The sequence below is a fragment of the Mastigoproctus giganteus genome, chromosome 8, assembly GCF_048544385.1.
Source record: "Mastigoproctus giganteus isolate SK-2022 chromosome 8, ASM4854438v1, whole genome shotgun sequence".
Taxonomy (NCBI): domain Eukaryota; kingdom Metazoa; phylum Arthropoda; class Arachnida; order Uropygi; family Thelyphonidae; genus Mastigoproctus; species Mastigoproctus giganteus.
In genome coordinates, this window is record NC_143582.1 from 177,546,632 (window position 1) to 177,566,583 (window position 19,952).

Sequence of the window (19,952 nt, forward strand, 5' to 3'; positions counted from 1 at the left end):
TTCCTGATGAGGTAGAACATGCATTGAAGAAAATGAAGAATCGGAAAGCCCCGGGGGAAGATGAAGTTACTGTAGAGTTGTTAAAATTGGGAGGAATAGACATAACACAACTGGTAAGGCTCTTCACAAATTGCATTAGAAAAGGTGTCACGCCTAAGCAGTGGAATAATGCAATCATAGTTTTGTTGCATAAGAAAGGAGATAAATCAGAAATTATAGACCAATTAGCTTGTTATCCCACATCTACAAGTTGTTCACAAGGGTCATTACTAACAGATTAGAAAGAATACTTGATGAGAATCAACCGAAAGAGCAAGCTGGCTTTAGGACAGGATTCTCAACTATGGATCACCTTCACATAATATCACAGCTACTGGAGAAAGCAAATGAATATAAAACACCATTCTGCCTGGCATTTGTGGATTATGAAAAGGCATTTGACTCCATACAGCATAAGGCAATGTTTCGGGCACTGCAAAGACAAGGCATAGATACCCCATATATTATGATTTTGAAGAAAATATGAGTGCTACCTCCTTTATTAGACTAGACAAAGACAGTAGCAAATTTAAAATCGAGAAAGGAGTTCGACAAGGAGACACTATCTCTGAAACTGTTTACTGCTGCCCTTGAGGAAGCTTTCAGAGGATTAGACTGGTCACAGAGAGGAGTCAATGTGAACGGAGAGTACCTAAACCATTTACGATTTGCAGATGACATTGTGGTTATAAGCCACGATCCCAAAGAATTAGAGGAAAATCTTAATTAGTTATGCACAGTTAGTAAGGATTTTGGACTAAAGATGAATATGGCTAAAACAAAAGTAATGATGAACAAGTATACCACGTAAAGGGAAATAATGATTGAAGGAGCAGTAATTGAAAAGGTGGAGTCATATAGTTATCTGGGACAAGTTATTAGCTGTAATAATGGTGAATGGCTGGAAGTCAAGAAAAGAATAAATTTTGGATGGATAGCATTCAGGAAATATAGTCACATACTGAAGAGATATTGAAGAGCAATATCCCAGTTTGTCTGAAACGTAAAATAATGAATCAATGTATACTCCCCATCATGACTTATGGAAGCGAAACTTGGGCACTTACCAAAAGAATGGAAGAGAACCTGAGAACTACACAGCGAAGAATGGAACGAATTATATTGGGAATCAGACTGTTAGGTAAGAAGAGAAACACATGGATTAGGCAGCAAACTCAAGTAAAGGACATTCTTATCAAAACTAAAGAACTAATATGGTCTTGGGCAGGACACATAGCTCGAAGACATGATGACAGATGGACTAAGAAAATAACAGAATGGTATCCAAGAGGAGCTACAAGAAAACCTGGAAGACAAAGGCGGAGATGGATAGATGAAATTCATGAGTTTTTGGGTAGTAAATGGATGGCCAGTGCTCAAATCAGAAGGAACTGGAAAGTTGCTGCAGAGGCCTTCATCCTGCAGTGGATTGAAAATGGCTGATGATGACTATGGAGAGTCCATTGTAACATGATTTGATCGTACAGAGAATCAATTGTAAAATGGGGGTCCACTATGTTTTTAACTATTTATGTGAAACTTTGCATAAAATTGGGACAGCCACTTAATGGGGCCAAAATGCACTATTCTGATACATCCCAAATAACTGGAATCCACCGTACTATAAACGTGTGGCTAAGAATGAAAATGCTGTTTCCGTAAGAAACAATGGGTCAAATAGGAAATCCAATCTTATGCAGTTTTACTTGACCAAAAAGTGCAGGAATGTTGTATGTTCTGGCCTTCAATTCCTTTAACTGAGACATGGTAATGTAGTCATTTTTTCAATACGTGATTAAAGTTTTATTGTGCCTATTGACAAAATTGGTAAATAGTACCAGGTCTACCTCAAGATAAGTAGAGGTATCTAATATAATTGAATCTTATTTATTTATATAATCAGTTTTATCAAGCATTACAACTATCTCCTTTATCTGCTCTCTGAATAAGAATGTCTTTATTTTCCCAAAGTTCACTTAAAGCTGAACTTTCACGTCTATTCAATTTAGGCAGTTGCGTGTCTTTTGTTATTCACCACTTGGTTAACTTGTTGAATAAATAAATATTTTTTTGTGGAACATTATGAAGACCAAATTCAATATCTATTACAAAATTTTTTTTTTTTTTTTTAAGTAGCTTGCGAGGTGGTAAATTATAATTTAATCCTTTGGATAAAAAGTGCAATGGTGTATACGTGCAAAGATGACCTGTTGATAGGTAGGTAGGTTCCACGTTGGGGGGTGTTAGAGCACTAACTGAAGCATTCTGATTGTGTGATAGCACGTATACCTATGGCAGAGGGGGAGGGTCGGCAACGGACTCTTATGCTCTTGGCCAAAAGCTCACGAGCATGTGTTTGAACCAGTCTTGATACCTGCGATAATGTATTCAATTTATTTATGAGTCTGTTTTTTTCATTTCTGTGGCCCGTGCTTCACGTCATAAATCTAGAGGTCTTCAATACAGACCAATCATTTGGATGGAGATAATTTTTTAATTTGTCATGAAGTTTGCTAACCCGGGAAAGGTATTTTTGTTTACTGGAATAGAGATTTTAAGGCATGGTTAACTACATTACACGATGTAGCAAGTGCTAGTTGCTTTATGCACGAAATTATGATTTAAATTGAGGGAGGAAGAGAGGCAAATTTCTGAACGATGTTGTTTTGAAGGCAATATTTTAGGAAAGAAATATGGTAAATTTGGGCTGAGCAACTTAGTTAATCTAATGTAATTTTGCACCAGACGTTCAAAAAATCTCCCATAATTGGGTGTATTGATAGGTTACGCCTGGAGAGAAAGGAAGTGAATGAAATAATAAAGAGTTTAAAATATGAATTTGATAATAAATAACAGAGCTACGGTGCTCAATATGTTCTACATTTCTCAATGCTTATGAATATTCAATGACGGAATTGGTTTTAAACTCAGAAATACATATTAACCAAAAGATTCTTAAACAGGGGTTACCCCCTTGCTACAATAAACCGAATTATGGCACAAGTTAAGGATAGGATACAAAAAACTACACCAAATCACAATAGTAACATCAAAAAATACTTAATTTCTGTCCCATACGTTGAACAGTGTTACAAGCAACTTAAGATTCTTTAAAGATACTGAATTTAAGATTGTGGCCAGACCAATACGGAAATTACACGCTATACTGAACAATCGCTCAGTCCTTTCCTCTTTTGCAACACAAATGACTTGGTATGCAACATTTCTTGCAGTTATTGTGACTCTTCTTACCAAGAATCTACGTGCTTCCTGCTGATTGTTCGCATAAAACAGCATGCTTCCTTATTTCATGCTTGTTCAACAGCATCAGAATGGCCTTTCATGCCATTAACAAAACACATTTTTATTTAACAAGGCCAAAATACTTAGTGTCCAATATAGTTATGAGACTTAATTGCAGAAACTGTCAAAATTAAACTATACGAGAATTCTATTGTTTGCCGTCCATATCTAATCTCTGATTCGTGGTCTTTTACACACATGCGTGAAGACATAATTGCAGCCTTTCCCACGCATGTGTGAGGTGAGGACAAATAATATCTCTATTTAAGATTCAACCTCGCACACTCCACAATTTCAATCATGTGATATATGGTTGAAAAGCATTGTCTGCTTCAGGAAGGAAAATTGTTTTTCAAAATTGATTTTTTTTTTTTAATTGACTTTACCGTAATCATTTTGCGTTAATCTTTTATTCATTTTAATTTCTGGAGAGTATCATACAAGAAGAATAAGAGAAGTTCACCTCAATATGATACTTAGAACACTTCCGTATGGAAGTATTCTACATATCATATTGAGGTAAACTTTTCCTTCTGGAAAGCAACAGCTTTCCAGAAGGAAAGAGTACGCTGTTGTTCAAACACTAAGGATCAACCACAAAAATGCAAATGGATTTTTAAACACAAATAAAAATAAAACCAAATATTCATCACATTTATAAAATGTCAATCTGTTTGATTCCAAAAAAAAAAAAAAAAAAAAAACATTTACCTCAATATGATACTTAGAACACTTCCATATGGAAGTATTCTACATATCATATTGAGGTAAACTTCTCCTTCTGGAAAGCAACAGCTTTCCAGAAGGAAAGCATTTTCCAGAAGCTTTCCAGAAGGAAAGCAAACATTTTCACAGACACTTGTTACACCATGCAAATCAGGTAACTAGATAGAAATAGGCTGTTTGTGGAACCTCCACATTTCATGTTTATTGCTCTCAACGTTAAGGTAGTCAACTATTGTGGAATAACACCACAAAGACTATTTTAAAGGACCTTTACAGAAAACAATGGGGGGGGGGGAAGAGAGGCAGAATAAAGTCAAGTCAAAGGAACCAGTTACAAACTATGTTGTAAACTGTTTTTCAAAACAGTTTAAGACCATCCTTGTGCCAAATCCACACAAGATGACCATTATCTGGCATCAGAAAACTTGATAGTTCAGTGCCTTACACATAAAGATCAACTGCAAGTCGTCAGGCTGCAGAAAACATCAACTTAGTTAAGAGCTTGCTAGATCTAAGGAGGACTTTTATTTAGGCATATTCATCTGTATTATCTGCTGCACTGAACACAACATGAAGGATGCTCCATTACATTGGAAATAAAACTTCCATACTTCCCTTAAAGTCTCCTCAACATTCAGAAATTTATAGCAGTTATTAATAGACTCCCACTGAATAACATTTCGTCAACTGATGTGCCTACTATGTATGCTTTGAGTTTTGACAGTGCACCCAATTTGTATACGAACAGTTCTCTATATCTAAAAATGTTTGTCTATCAACTGCACCCAAAGAAATTGACTTTAACAAATTAATACTTTTCTAGGTCATTTACCTTGGGCTCCCTATGATATATACAAGTCAGAGATCACCAAGTCTTTTTAATATACATGGTGATTCACTACCAGTGCGACAAACTTGCAGGAGGTGTAGGGGGCACAAAGACAAATCGGAATCACATAGCATTGCAGGGTCCGAAATGCCTTAGTCATGCGGTAGAGGACGTTGAACGGGAGGTTGCGTGAACAGCAATCCCGCTGGAAGTCGGCATTTGCGAACCGTTTCTGTTGAAGAAACCAAGTAGCAAAAGTCCTCCGGAGTGGATAATCCGCAGGCTCCACTGATTGTACGTGTTGCAGATGGTATGAACTCATTTGGTTTGTTGACAGTATCCTCCATGCAGTGGATTGGGAAATACCCAATCGTTGGCCTATCTAAGGCCTATGTAAGTATGGCAATCCTACTCGAGTACTCTTACTCGGATTGCCTTCTGCAAGACGTAGGACATTCTCCTCATTGTCTGGCATCCTCGTCGTTCGCTCTCGATTCATGGTACCTCTCGTGAAACCGCCAGTCTCACGTAACCTTCTGTGCACACGTGCGAAAATCGTATGATGAGGAGCACTCCTGTGCGGGAAATGTTCCTGGTACAGGTACAGAGCGGCGCGCCCGTTACAGTCCCCAGTTCCATATGCGAAGTGCATGTTGGCCAGTTCAACGTTTGTATACTCATCCATCCTACTGCCTCGGGAACCGGTTCGCAAATGCTGACTTCCAGCAGGATCGCTGTTCACACGACCTCCCGTTCAACGTCCTCTACTGCATGACGAAGGCATTTTGGACCCTGCAATGCTATGTGATTCCGATTAGTCTTTGTGCCCCCTACACCTCCTGCAAGTTTGTCGCACTGGTAGTGAATCACCATGTACTGGTCTAAAGTAGTTATATGTCAAACTTAAGAACATTTTTCAAACAAATATATTTTCAACTTATACAAAGAATCATCCTCATAAATTAAATGTTAGCTTTTTAGAATTCATTTCTTTTTTTTATTTGTTTTATTTTATTTAACTATTAGAAAGGTGGTGGCCACCAACATCATCTGCAAGTTCAAATCTACTTATGCAACAATTGGATACTTTCAGTACAACTCAATGTAAAATACGAGGTATTGATCATTTAATTCACAGACTGGTGCAAGATCTTATCTTAATTGTGATCATCTGTGAATTTCTCCTTCTTGATATACATTCCCTTGAACTTTACACACTTTCGCCACAGTTGTACTCGCACATTAAATTATTCTTGCAAGCCATTTTTCGAAAGACTGCAAAGTGCTTCCGCCATGGCTCTGCAAGCATCGTTGTTGGATGCAAAATGCTTGCCTTTCAGAACTTTCTTCAGACGTGAAACAAGAAATCGCATGGGGCTAAGTGTGGTGAATAACAGGGATGTGGAAGAATCTCGGCACCTGCGGCAGTGATTACTGCCTGCACAATTTAGCCGTATGGGGATGACATTGTCTTGATGGAGAAACCACTTCACACTGGAAGTTCTTGATGTATCTCACAAATGGCATGGCAAAGTTTGACTCTGAGAACCTCAGAGTATGCTTCCTTATTCATACTTGTTCCACAAGGCACAAAATGTGTAACAAACATACCTTTTACATCAAAAAACACAATAACCATTTGTTTGTCAGCCGAATGAGAAGCTTGAAATTTCTTAGGTCTTGGTGAATCAGAATGCTTCCACTCGCTTGACTGGATCATAGTGAAAAATCCAAGTTTCATCATGTCACTATTTGATATAGTGAAGTTTTGACTGTTTCAAAATTATTAATTGTTTCTTTGCACAAGTCTACTCTTTCCTGTTTTTGTTTTGGAGTCAAATTGTGTGGAATCCAGCTGGCACAGATACACACCATTTTCAGGTAATCTTTCACAATTTCAGCACTACCATATGAAATGGAGACATTCTAGAAATGTTATTTGCCTGTCTTCATCCAAGATTTTCTGGGCTTTTGTGATTTGCTCAGGGGTTAAGGAGGAAGGCTGACCAGGTCTTGGGTCATCTGCAACACACTCACGGCCTTTGATGAATCACTTGTGCCATGTAAGTATGGCAATCCTACTAAGACACTCATTATCATGATTCATTCATCTCTAACTGTTTCCGATGAATTTAAGCTCCATGTAGCAATCAGGGAGAGGGCCTTTAGTGGCAGTTATGGAAAGTTCGCATGGTAAACAAAATCTTGCACTAGTCTGCGAATAAAATGGTCACCCCTCTTATGTCAGTAAAATAAATCATATTTTTAGCAGTTCTTTTAACGTTCTGAAATTCGTGCATAACGAGTCTACTGCTGCTTTTTTCCATTCTTTAAATACTGATTTACTCCTTAGCTTGGCTATGAAAATAAATATGTCAAATTCTCTTACCTTGTCTCTAACTTTAATACCGATGCAAAAATGAAAACCTCAGCTTTATTAAAGCTATAGGTTATCCATTTCCAAATTCACGATCATATAGACTGAGTGATGAAAAGTGCTGATAGCAAACTTGCATTACTGTTAAAACTGTTCTTAAAATCAATTCTTCAATATTCTTTCAGAAAAGAATTTGCAAATATTCTCTAAATTTACACTCACTAAACTTAAAATGAGCTTAAAAAAAAAAATCATAATATAACAAAGAATAACAGCAAAAATTCTGGCATAAAACTTTTACAGATAAGCACAACAATTACTTTTACACATAAAAACAAACTCCTGTATACAACCAATGGCCTCTTAACAAAAGAACTGGCACACTAGCAATGACTAATGGTCAAAAATGGAAACAATCGCACATCAGTTGGAGATGTACAAAACAAAGCAGTAAAGTTTACAAAACTGACTCTTGCACTAATTGACATAACGCTTGCAAAAAATTACTGGATAACTAATAGTATTAAGGCAGCTATAAGTAAGCAATCAGATAGACTAACTATTGACAAATACAATCATAAATGTTTTCCTTTCTTTTTTATAGCTTGGCATTTTCAAATAATTATTCAGTAAACATAAATTAATCACTTCAGTCTATATGTACTTCCTAAGCCTAAATGTAGCATAAAAAATCAATCGTATTACAATCTTTTTTTTTTTTTTTGTTCTTTTTCCAAAATTTAAAATTCAGCATTAAAAATTCCTTTTTATGCTGCATATTTTTATATCAGTTCACAAAATTTCAAATAATAAGGAGTATACAAAATTTTCTTTTCCTAGTCCTTTCTCATCTTAATCAATATCTGAAGCAGAAATACTTCATGATAACTGAAATGAATATTCCATCCAGCACAACTTAGATTGGAGACCTATTTCTATCGTGTCTCACCTATTAAAATTTCTTCAACAAATACGTTTTTCTTCTCAAATCTTAACTTTAAATTCCAATCAGGTTTGCAGTTGTAAAAAAGAAGCCTCTATAATTTCAATTATTCTTGCAACTTTTCTTGTATATCAAACAATCAGCAGTAAGATTTGGGTCTATCTTGATGTTTCTGCAACTTTCCATGTAGTAAATTCCAAAACACTTCATTTTTTTTGTGACTATTCCATTTCTGGCTTCGCTTTACATTAAAAATTCCATATTTTTAATGTAAAGCGTGATTAGTTTTCGATACAGAAAATTAATCACCTATTCAGGGGAATAACAAATTATTATAACTAACTTGCAGAAATACTTCAAGGGGGTTTATATGATTCGCTCTGATTGTTTTTATCTGCTAATTCAGCTTAACTACCCTATGGCTATTTACATAGATGACCTGAAGATAAGATTTTGTCCGTCTCACATTCTACTGAACAAGTACTGATGAATAATGTACAAATAAATCAATTTTTTTGATCATGCTCTAAACCCTCAGAAGTCTGAGGGTTTGTAGTTCAAAAGGTACACAAATATCTGGGTATACATTTGCTGCCTTCTTTCTGTAATATATTTTGATTATTACTTTCCTCTCAGGAGTATATGTATAATTTGGGTAAGAAATTTGTGTTGTATGTTAATTAGTGAATATTTATGTAAGCTATTTACTCTGTAATGACAATTTCTATATAAGTTCCTCTTTCCAGGGTGGGTTACTCCTGCTGTACAATGAAATTTTTTTTATTTGAGATGGATGACTAAAACTGATATTTACTTATTTAGGGAAGACTTCACAAGAGGGGGACTTTATGCATGATGAAAAAAACAGTTTGAGTTCCCTAGTCCACTATACATAAAACATCTCAAATTTTTGAATTGATACTGAAAGCAAGTTGACTAGACCCAGGATCAATGAGTCACTATCTTCTTCAATGATAATACAGTCTTTAATTAGATTCTCAACATTTGTACTTTCATCTGAATGAAAGAGAATGGCAATTCAAATTTTGACGTGTTAACATGTTGCAGAAAGGGACATTTGGAGACACTGGTTTAATGGTATTGACTACAATCACTACTAATCTGTATGGATCACAGCTGTTTCTGCAAAGAACCCTCACAGCAGAAAAATATTCAGATGAGATCCTTAATTCTTATTTTTGCTCTTAATTGATTTTAATTAAATTTAAATCAATTGGTCCACACCACCTTTTAATGCCTCACAGAGCAATCCAACCCCAGAGTATACAAAGGGTACTAGGAAAGTTTTGTAATACAGCTTTGTTTATTTAATTTTTTCAAAGTAATTTCCTCTACATTCAATACACCTCTCCATCCTCTGAAACCAATCTTTAAACCAGTTCTGCCAAGTTTCACTAGGGAGTAAAGCACACTCGTTGTCCCAAGCCCATAGAAGGTCCTCATCACTGGAAAACTGCCTCCCTTTTAGCTTCATTTTCACATGCGGGAACAGTGCAAAGTCGCAGGGAGCAAGGTCTGGACTGTAGGGAGGGTGCTCGAGAAGTTTCAGTCCTGTCGTGGTCAAATTTTTTTTTTTTTTTTTTTTTTTTTTTTTATGAGAACCCCAAACACGAGAGGTATTATAACCTATAGTACCTAGTACCGTGCTTGGGTTGGAGACTGAGAAGACGAAAGAAGATATTTGTTGACATTGGACTTGAACTTCTGTAGATTGTAATTTTCAGGAAATACGTATGAAGGAAGGTTGTTCCAGAAAACGGCAGTTGAATGAATAAATGAGGAAGATGAAAAGTTGGTTCTGTGGGTTTGAAGTTGGACAGTAAATGGATGTTGGCTGGTGGCGGCACGTGTTCGGACTGTTTTGAAAGAGAGAGCGGGAATTATAGAAGCCAATTCAGAAGAACAGTGCCCATGGAAGTATCTGTAGAAGAGGCATGCAGCAGAAACAGTGCGTCTATGAGACAGTGAGTGGAGGCAGTTAGGTTAATTAATGATTCATCTCTGTTAGAGATGAATCATTAATTAACCTAACTGCCCTCTTCTGAATGGAATCAAGAAGCCTGAGAGAGGTTTTGGGGGCACCACCCCAGATGTGGGAACAATATTCCATGGCAGGGCGGATTTGCGATTTATACAGAGTGAGCAGCTGATTGGGAGAAAAGTAACGCCGAGAGCGAAAGAGAAAACCAAGTTTTTTAGATGCAGAGGAAGCAATATTTGTAATGTGCTTGTGCCAAGAGAGATTAGAAGTCAGGGTAATCCCCAAAAGAGATATATCATTTTGCCTAGAAATCGGAGTGTCACTAAAGATAAGCACAGGAGCAGAAGAATCCTTTTTGCGAGATATAAGACAAGATTGAGTTTTAGAAGGGTTGAAATCAACTAAGTTGTCTTTGCCCCACTGGAGAATTACCTGAAGATCGGCATTTAAGGAATTGGCAGCAGATTTTCGAGAACTTGAAGCTGATTGAGCTGGACAAGGTTTCTCAAAATGGAAAGTTGAATGCAATGTGCTATCATCGGCAAAACTATGGATAGGATTTCCAGTCAATGGAAGAAGGTCATTGATATACAAGAGGAAAAGAGTGGGGGAAAGAACTGAACCTTGGGGGACACCGGCATTAGTGGAGAAGTTAGAAGACAGAGAGCCATCTACCATCACCCTCAGTGAGCGATCAGAAAGAAAACTGGATAACCAATTACTAAAAACAGTTGGCAAACCATAAGATGGAAGCTTGTTTAGAAGACCTTTATGCCAAACACGATCAAAAGCCTTTGAGATGTCAAGAGCAACTACTTGTGTTTCACCGAACCTTTCCATTGAATTAGTCCATAAATGGGTAACATAAGCCAGAATATCACCAGTGGATCGACACTGACGGAATCCATACTGGCGATCGTTGATCAGATGGAAGGTTTCTAGGTAGTTTAAGAGTTGGCGGTTAATTGATTTCTCCATTACTTTAGAAAGAGTAGAAGTAATTGCAATGGGACGATAATTGGATGGGAGGGATTTGTCACCCTTTTTAGGAACTGGCTGGATATGAGCAAATTTCCAAGCAGAAGGAAAAACACCTTTGGAATAAGAAAGTGAAAAAAGGCGGCAAAGAATAGGAGTAAGTTCAGGAGCACAGGTTTTGAGAACAAGTGGAGAAATACCATCAGGACCTGGAGCTTTCTTAGCATCAAGATTCATCAAAATCCTTCTGATATCCTTTTGACGGAAGACCACAGGAGGCATTGAATGGAGCGTGTTAGGAATGGTGGGAGGTGTTTTACCAAGATCATTAATACATGAGCTCAAAGAAAAATGGGATGCTAGCAGGTCAGCTTTATCCTTGGCTGAAGTGACAACAGAACCATCTGGTTTGGACAGAGGTGGGAGCAGAGATGGGCAAAAGTTGCAGCCAATAGCTTTGGCAAGAGACCAGAATGCTCGGCTACCATTAGGGCAAGAAGCAAGTTTTCTACTCTTAGCCTGTTCAAACTCTAGTTTGGACTGATTAATAACTGCTTTACAATTGTTGCGAGCTTTGGTGTAGGCAGAAAATGAAACTGAAGAATTAGAAACAAGCCAATTACGATATGCAATGTTCTTCTCTTGGACAGCCTTAGCACATTTATTGGAAAACCAAGGTTTAGATAAAGGACAAGATTTTAAAGTGGAGTATGGGATAAAGGATTCCATTCCTGCAAGAATAATTTCACTGACACGATCTGAGCAAATGTTGACATCAGAAGTTTTGAAACAGTAATCAGACCAAGGAAAAGAAGAAAAGAAGTCTCGCAGGTCATCCCATTTTGCATTCTTGTAATGCCAAACAATACGAGGTTGGGAATAGCCATGAGATAAAGGTTCCATTGGAGAAGAGGCAATCACCAAGTTGTGATCTGAAGTGCCTAAAGGACCTCTCACTTCAACCTTGTACTTAGAAGGGTTGTTTGTGAGAAAAAGATCAAGCGTATTGGCTGTATGATTAGGATTGTCCGGTATTCTTGTAGGTAAATGAACAATCTGTGCTAGGTCATTAGTAATTGGAAAAGCCTCAGCATCTCGACCTGCTGGGTCGGTGTGACTAGAAAACAGAAGCCAGCTGGAGTTGTGAACGTTAAAATCACCAAGGAAAATTACCTCACTGTTAGGAAAGTTGGACTGGAGAAAGTCAAGTTGCAAAGAGAGGAAGTCAAAGAGCTCCAAGTGATTAGTGGAGTTGGGAGAACGGTAGAGACAACAGATGAATTTTACACAATGAGGTAGAGAGATTTTAAGCCAGAGAAGATCAAAGAGAGGAGATTCCAAATTGCCAAGTCTTTGACAGGGAATATCAGAACGGACATATGCACAAGTACCACCTTTGAGGCGAAAGGAATCATCCAGCAAATAATTTGGACATCTGAGATGAGCAGTAGTTGAATCAACTGATAACTGAGATTCAGTCAGAAAAAGTACATGGGGTTTGGAAGACTGCAAGTGGAAATGGACATCGTTGAGATTAGAATTGAGACCACGTATATTTGTGAAATGAATTAGGAAGTCCTTGGGAGGTTTAGATCTTTTCGCAGATAAGCTTGCTCTATTATTTTGACAATTCATGGTGTATTCAATAGTAAGAAAAAGTGGGTGGGACATGCTGTATGAAGTAATGAAATTTTTGGATATGGTGTACATGTGGTAAGAATATACCCAGATCCTTGACATAACGTGGCCTCGACAATGCTCCCCGCATACACACTACTCAGACTCCCTCCAGTCACTATCTGGCAGAGTAGAGGTAGCAAGATTATACACTAGCTGATCCGGAAGCTTCCTAGAGAGTTACCAATAGGTTCAGTCCGGTGTACTAACTAGCGGCCGGCCTGCGAACACCGTTTTAGAGCTGTACCCTCGAAATGTAAGGAATATTGGATCTCGCCACGACATTCATCATAACCTCAAAAATCAATCATACTGCATGATGGAAGAGATAGGGAAGGGTTGGCCGGAACTTAGCTCTAGAGACTAAACATGGGTACCACCACTTCAAGCCTCCAATAAGCAAAGTCGGTCAAATATTCGGTGCAGGCTTTGGTGCGGTGAGCTGGAGCATTATCGTGATGGAGGTACCAGGTGTCCATTCTTGACTTTGGCCGCAGGTTCTTCATAGATCCAATGACTTTAGGCAGGCATTGTTCAGTATACAACTTAGCTGTGACTGTCTTCTGCGTGTCCAAAACGACACATTCCACAACTCCACTCGATTTGAAAAATACAGCTATCATTTTCTTCTTTACAGATCGGGATTTTCTGACAATTACGGGTGTGTCGTCATCATCAAAGACCCAAACTTTGTTTTGAGCCTTGGTCGGCAGATCGTAATAGTACAGCCAAGTCTCGTCACCTGTCACACGATGTTGTTCACATACAGAGATTGTCCCTTATCAAACTTTTTTAACATCTCCCAGCACCAAGTCACACGTCGTGTCATCTGCTCTTCAGTCAGTTGATGCGGCACCCAGAGAGAACAAAGTTTCTTCACGTGCAAATGATCTTGCAGAATCGAACGAACTGCTGGTGCATTTAGGCCCAAAGTATCCTCTATCTGTTGGTAGGTCACTCGCCTGTTTTCGTCAAGCATTTTCCTCACAGCAGTAACGTTTTCCTCCGTAACTGACGTTCGTGGCCTTCCCAGCCTCTCAGAATCCTCCAGAGTGAAATTTCCCCTTTGGAATTCTCTATACCACCTGAATATCGTTGTACGATGTGGACAATCATCATCTAGTGCAAGAGTCATTTCTTCTAAGCACTGGTCTATGGTTAAACCACGCACAAAATTATACCGCAAAACTATCCTTATCTCATTTCGTGACCACAATGCCATCACAAGCACTTTACACTCTCACTACTAATGAATAACTGAGCCCATCGACTTGGCACTGCGGCTACTATGCACGTATGAACATGTCTCAACATGCAGCAACAAGCAGCTTCCTGTGATTCATTGTTGCGTCATATTGCAAAACTTTCCTAGTACCCTTTGTATCTGGGTTGCTCTAGGCAAGAAGACTGCTATCACCAGCATTCCACCCAGGAACTTCACTGGGCTTACATCAACCATTATATGAGAATGTGAAATGATACCTTCAGCAGTTATCCACAGATAGCAATACAGGAATACAAAAGACCCTCAACATGAGAAACAGGATATGGTTGCACTATAAAAATGAAATAGATAGGAGGAGTGAAACAAATTCAAGGCTGAACTCTGACAATTCCTGTATTGCTACCCATGAGGATCACACATCTTATTAAGGTATGTTTTCATGGTTTATTAATGTCATGTTTAGGTGTTTGATAAATAAACATTTAACTGACCACATCATTTATGGTCCGTAAAATGTATTTTTAAAGTGTTAATTTATTTAAATTATGAATGAACAATGCAGTGTAGTGTGATGAATTATTGGATTGTCGATACTTGTGTTTACCATCATGACTTTCAACATTACAAATTTTAGCTGCTGATGAATTCATTTGCATGACTAATTTCAGAGAGAAATTAGTCATTGTGCATTATTAAAAATAAAACAAATGTCTCTATAACATTTTGTTATAATGTAATAAATTTTTGTTCACGTTTAAAATAGTGTTTATATCTTAGCTTTGGAACACCTACATATATTGCTATTTATTCATAATGCTCTAAATTCACATGAGCCAACTAATGTATCAGAAATGTGAAATTTGGATTGTTTGCAGTTTTTATATTTGTAAATCTTGAAGCTAGAATTCCCAAGAAGCCACCAGACCACAGACATTAGGGAATTTCACTTCTGGACAGAGCCTGAAGGAACAGTCTCTACCTAAATCATACCACTGAAACATAGCAAACTGGTCAACTATGGGCACCCAATGTTTTCTTCAAAGAAGCAGGGGATAAATACAAAATCATCTGAGCCAGTAACACAACTCACTTAATGACAGGGTGAGATTTCTTGAAAATAAGTCTTTAAAGAAAATGTCATTAAGAGAATGGTGACTTCCATATACTCCCTTGTTATGTGTTCTTTGAAAAAAAAAATTCATAAAATTTAAATGTTATTAGAGCTTATAAAATTTAGGGAAAGAAGTATAATTACTAATTTTGCATAAATGATTTAACAACAGCTTAGTTATAAAAAACATCATAATAAAAGATTGAAACTTTGTGGATCACTCATTCATTTAACAGACTCATCTTCATTAGGTCTATAAACAGGAGAAAGAAAAGTGGAGTTAAAAAAAAAAAAAAAAAACTTGTTGTAGGTGGCTGAAGTTGTTTAAAATTAATATATAAACATCTCCAGCTGGTAAACATTTGGATGCTTTTTTATGCCCCTGGTAACTCGGCTACTCCAGTGTTTATTTAACATAGCACTATGACCTTTTCAGTAAAGACAGCCATTGCAACTTCTGAATGGCTTAAGGCTTTAACATTTTTCTTGGCTATTAATTTTTGGGGCTGCTATGTTAGCATTTCTTCAACCTCCTTAGCCTGCATTCTTTGATTTTTAAGTTCGATGAGTTCTTCATACTTTACTATGGGATTCAAGTAAATTGACCACATCAGCCATTGCAACATTATCCAAGCCTATCAAATCTTTAGCATTATTCCTAGTCATATAGTAGTGCAAGGAAGTCCCAGGCTTTTGACATACCAGCCAAAATATAAAAAAATTATATACTCTACCTATGTATTTCACTCCTTACACAGATACTTATCTGATGACCTTAGAATTTCTCCAAATTCCCAGCCTCAACTATCAATAGAGAACTTATTCCAGTAATTAACAACTTGCTTGTTAAAAGAAAAGGTCCTACAATCCAGTCTAAATATCTCTGTAATTTGAATTTATGGCCCATGTTTCTGGAATCATTTATAACAAAAAAATTACCTTCATTCATTTTATCCCAAAGCCTTACAGAGGCCTCAATCAGGGCCCCCTCTAGGGTGCTTTATTGCCAAGCTCGGTAGCACACATATTTAAAGTTTTTCCTCATACAGGCACCTTTTGGCAGATCTTACTAAGTGGGTTGCCAGTCTCCAAACACTTTCAAGAAGATCTATCTTATTTTAGGTATGGTCCCCATACATGGACACAGTATTCCACTGCCTTATACAGCAGGATTATGACCTCCCTAGCTCAACAAACAAATGAATAAAATCTCAATAGGACTTCATATAATTCATGGTCCCTCCTTGCTGCCTGTCTGTACTATAACCCTCAAATCTTTCTTCCTCTACTATTCTTAATTTAACTCTGTCAAGTGGTTGATATTTCCCCAAGGGTAACTAACATCTTGCATTTTGCTACATTAAAATACAGCTGCCATTTTCCTGACCATCTAAGATACTGACCATTAACTAGTCTCTCTCCAATCTTTACACAGTCTAGAAATTTCAAATTTCCCTTTATTCCTTCGTCAACATCATTTAAGAAAATCAAAACATCAGTGGTTCCAGAAAGATCATTGGGAACTCTACTTCTAATGTTAGTCCAATCTAAAGAGTAACTATTAATCACAACCCTTTGCCTCCTGACCTACAGCAATTAAGGATCTTATCCATTATCACAACATTTTTCAGCTTATATCTATTCATGTGTGACTAGTCAAATTCTTTGCTAAAATCTAAACAAAGAACACTGAAATTACTTCCCACATCCAGCTCATGGGTAACTCAAAATAGTTAATTTTCCCTTTACTGTACAGTTTTCTTCAGAATTTTTATTTCTATCTAAATGCCCCCATAAAGATATTGAGAGCCAGAACAGTGGGTACTGATGTCAACTGAAGCCCACAGACGTCATAACTGTATATACACTATTCCTTAATATGGGAGGATAGCGTAAATAAGCTGGGTTATATGCATCTTTGTCTTGAAAGACAGTAAATTACTGTCTCCATGATGAAATCTGACTCATTGGTCTATAGTTACCCACTCTTAGAACTAGCTTTATATACAAGCAATGAGTTACCAAACAAGTCTCAAAATCAAATCAAACCACTCAAGTCCAATGACGCAGTCATAATTAATCTTGATGGTTCATACACTTTTTTGCCTCCCACAATTTCTGGGTATACACCATCACTGGTTGGGGTGTGGCTTAAGTTCTGCAAGTTGCAGAAAGGCTTAAATTCTGCAGGTTCCAGCATCTGGAGACTAGGGCACTAGATGCTGCAAACTTACAGAATCAGGTCACTGCAAGGTGACCTGATTGAGGTGTATAAGACCTTGAATGATTTGAGAAGCCTCAATGCTGACAGGATACTTTTGCTTGCTCAGACATAAGAATCTGAGGGGGGCATAGATTCAAATTGAGGAAAGACAGCTGTAGAATAGATGTATGGAAGTTTTCCTTTAGCCAGCAGGTAGTTAATTGCTGGAACAGACTTCCCATCTGTTGTTGTGGAAGTTGATAGCTTAAATAAAATTTAAAGCTGAACTAAAACATTTTGAGTGACTGGATAGTGAAATGGGAAGGGTTTTTTTTTTTTTGGCTGATGCTGTATAAGATTGCTTTCTTGCATCATATACCTCCACTAATGCTAATAAACAATTTGCAATTTCAGTATCACTAATTTCAATGCTGTTCAAACTTCACTTGCCAAGTTCCTCCTGACTAGGAAGGACCTTTCTCTGTAAAAAAATAGGTGTAAAAATCTTGTTCAATTCATCAGTGACATTAGCCAGACCATTTAAGATGTCACACAATTTTGATTTGATTCTTTTCTTTGCATCCAGGTGGCATATGCTCAGTTTCACTAAGATTGTGCTGCACAAAAAATGAAGTTAGTGGTGATAATGGAATGGTATAGAGCTATTTTGTGCGGTACACTCATTATCATCAAAGGAACTCATAATTCATGATTTCATTAATCGTGGATTTGTGAACATTTCACAAGGGTAAGTTGTACTGTATCAACAGAACAATGCTGAATAAAGTGGTAAATACTTAATATTTTCTACCAAGTTTTTCATTTAGTATCCCAATACATGGAGGATAGTGTAGATAAACAGGAGGTTATAAACATCCTGTATGATTAGGGAAAGTTAATTGAGTCCATTAACAGGCACATCACACTGGTGCAGCTTTTAATTCTTCTGTCTCCCATTCTTATATTATATTCCTAATATAAACATGATGTAAGTGATTAATTTGCATTTTATGCCTGTTCCATTTTAAATTTAAAAGTAGGGTTAATTATTCCTTTATGATGCAACATCAGTAGCAAAAAACAAACTAGAATTTAATAAAAATTAACCTAATCAGGGAAAGGACACAGTAGCTGTAAACAAACAAGAGCACATGATCATCATGTGTTCATTTGCCAAAACCCAATTAGATGGTAGGATTAAGGGCATCTCAGCATGGGAAGGAATGATGCAAGAAGATTGGTTCAATTTGAAACCTCAACAGCTGTGATTTTTCTGGAGTGTTTGCACACTTGTTCTGACTGACTCCTTCCCATGAATCAGTACAGAAAAAATAGATTTTGTTAATTTGTTTTTTTTTTTTTTTTTACTGCTTTAGAAAGTTTATTTGAAAAAGCAATTGCAAACAAATAATCACATGGTCATTCCAGATTCAATAAACTTTTTCTTAAAAACAGTCTGCAGTGAATTAAAATTTGAATGAAGGTAGTAGATACTTTAAAAATTACTTACTTTGTGTGCAAAACTTTTAGAACAACCATCAAATAAACAAGCAAAACGTTGTTTATTGTGAAAACTTCTGATATGCATTTGCAGGTTACTATTGTAATAATAACTGCGGGAACAACCTTCATGAGGACAGGAAAAAACTGGCCTATCTAAGTAATGCACTGCAGTTCTGTGTGCAACAAGTTCTGACTTCTTACGAACCTTCACATGACAAATTTCACACATGTAAGCTGAAGCACAGAAATGAGACTCAGTACAGCTTATTAAATATCGATTTAATTTGTTTTACATTTCACATTAGTATTTCAGTTATATTACTGCTAACACTAAGTATTAAAATATTGTTGATAAATTATAACAGAACCAAATAATTATGAAGAGGCAAGAAATTATTAATCATTACCATGTATTTAATTATATTAAATCATATGGGATCAGTTACCAGTACTTGAATTAACACACTCTGATTGCACTCTTCATACAAATGATGATTGTAATATTGTCTATCATAAGTTACCAAGAGCACAAGTCTGCCAATGCCATGTGAAGTTATCAGCACATGTCACTTTCTTTTTTTGGTGACCCCTTCACAACAAAAGGTGTTGGAACCTAGAAGCTAGAGAGGTGGAATTAAGAGATTTACAAGGTTCTTCCAAAGAACAAAAGAAGATAAACAAGGAAGAATAAAAGTTAGTTGTGCAAGTTCGAAATTATCTGTGAATGGATGTTGACTTGTTCATGCGTGTGTTCAAACTGGTTTGGAAGAAAGGTGGAAGCAGAGAAGCTAAGTCAGAAGTGTCCATAGAAACACCTTCAGACAAGATATATAGCAGAAAATGTCTATACAACAGAGTGGAGCAAATTTTTATGTAAGGGATCATTAATTAATCTGACAGTTCTCTTTTAGATAGTCTAAAAGTTTGAGTGATTGAGGAAACTACCTTAAAACAACATGAAATGTTTTTCCCACAACTGGGGTGGTAGGGCAGATTAGTAATTTATAGAGTTAGGAGCTATTTAGAAGAAAGATAA

The 19,952-nt window shown here is 36.9% G+C and overlaps 1 protein-coding gene across 1 annotated transcript in view; it reads right to left on the minus strand.

Moving 5' to 3' along the window:
- LOC150082033 (transcription factor IIIA-like) overlaps positions 1 to 19,952 on the minus strand; it is a 159,145-nt gene that overhangs the window by 46,431 nt on the left and 92,762 nt on the right. Inside the window, exon 7 of the mRNA XM_090379927.1 lies at positions 18,924 to 19,150. Within this exon, the coding sequence (XP_090236053.1) occupies positions 18,924 to 19,150 (227 nt within the window). The remainder of the gene's footprint in view (positions 1 to 18,923; positions 19,151 to 19,952) is intronic.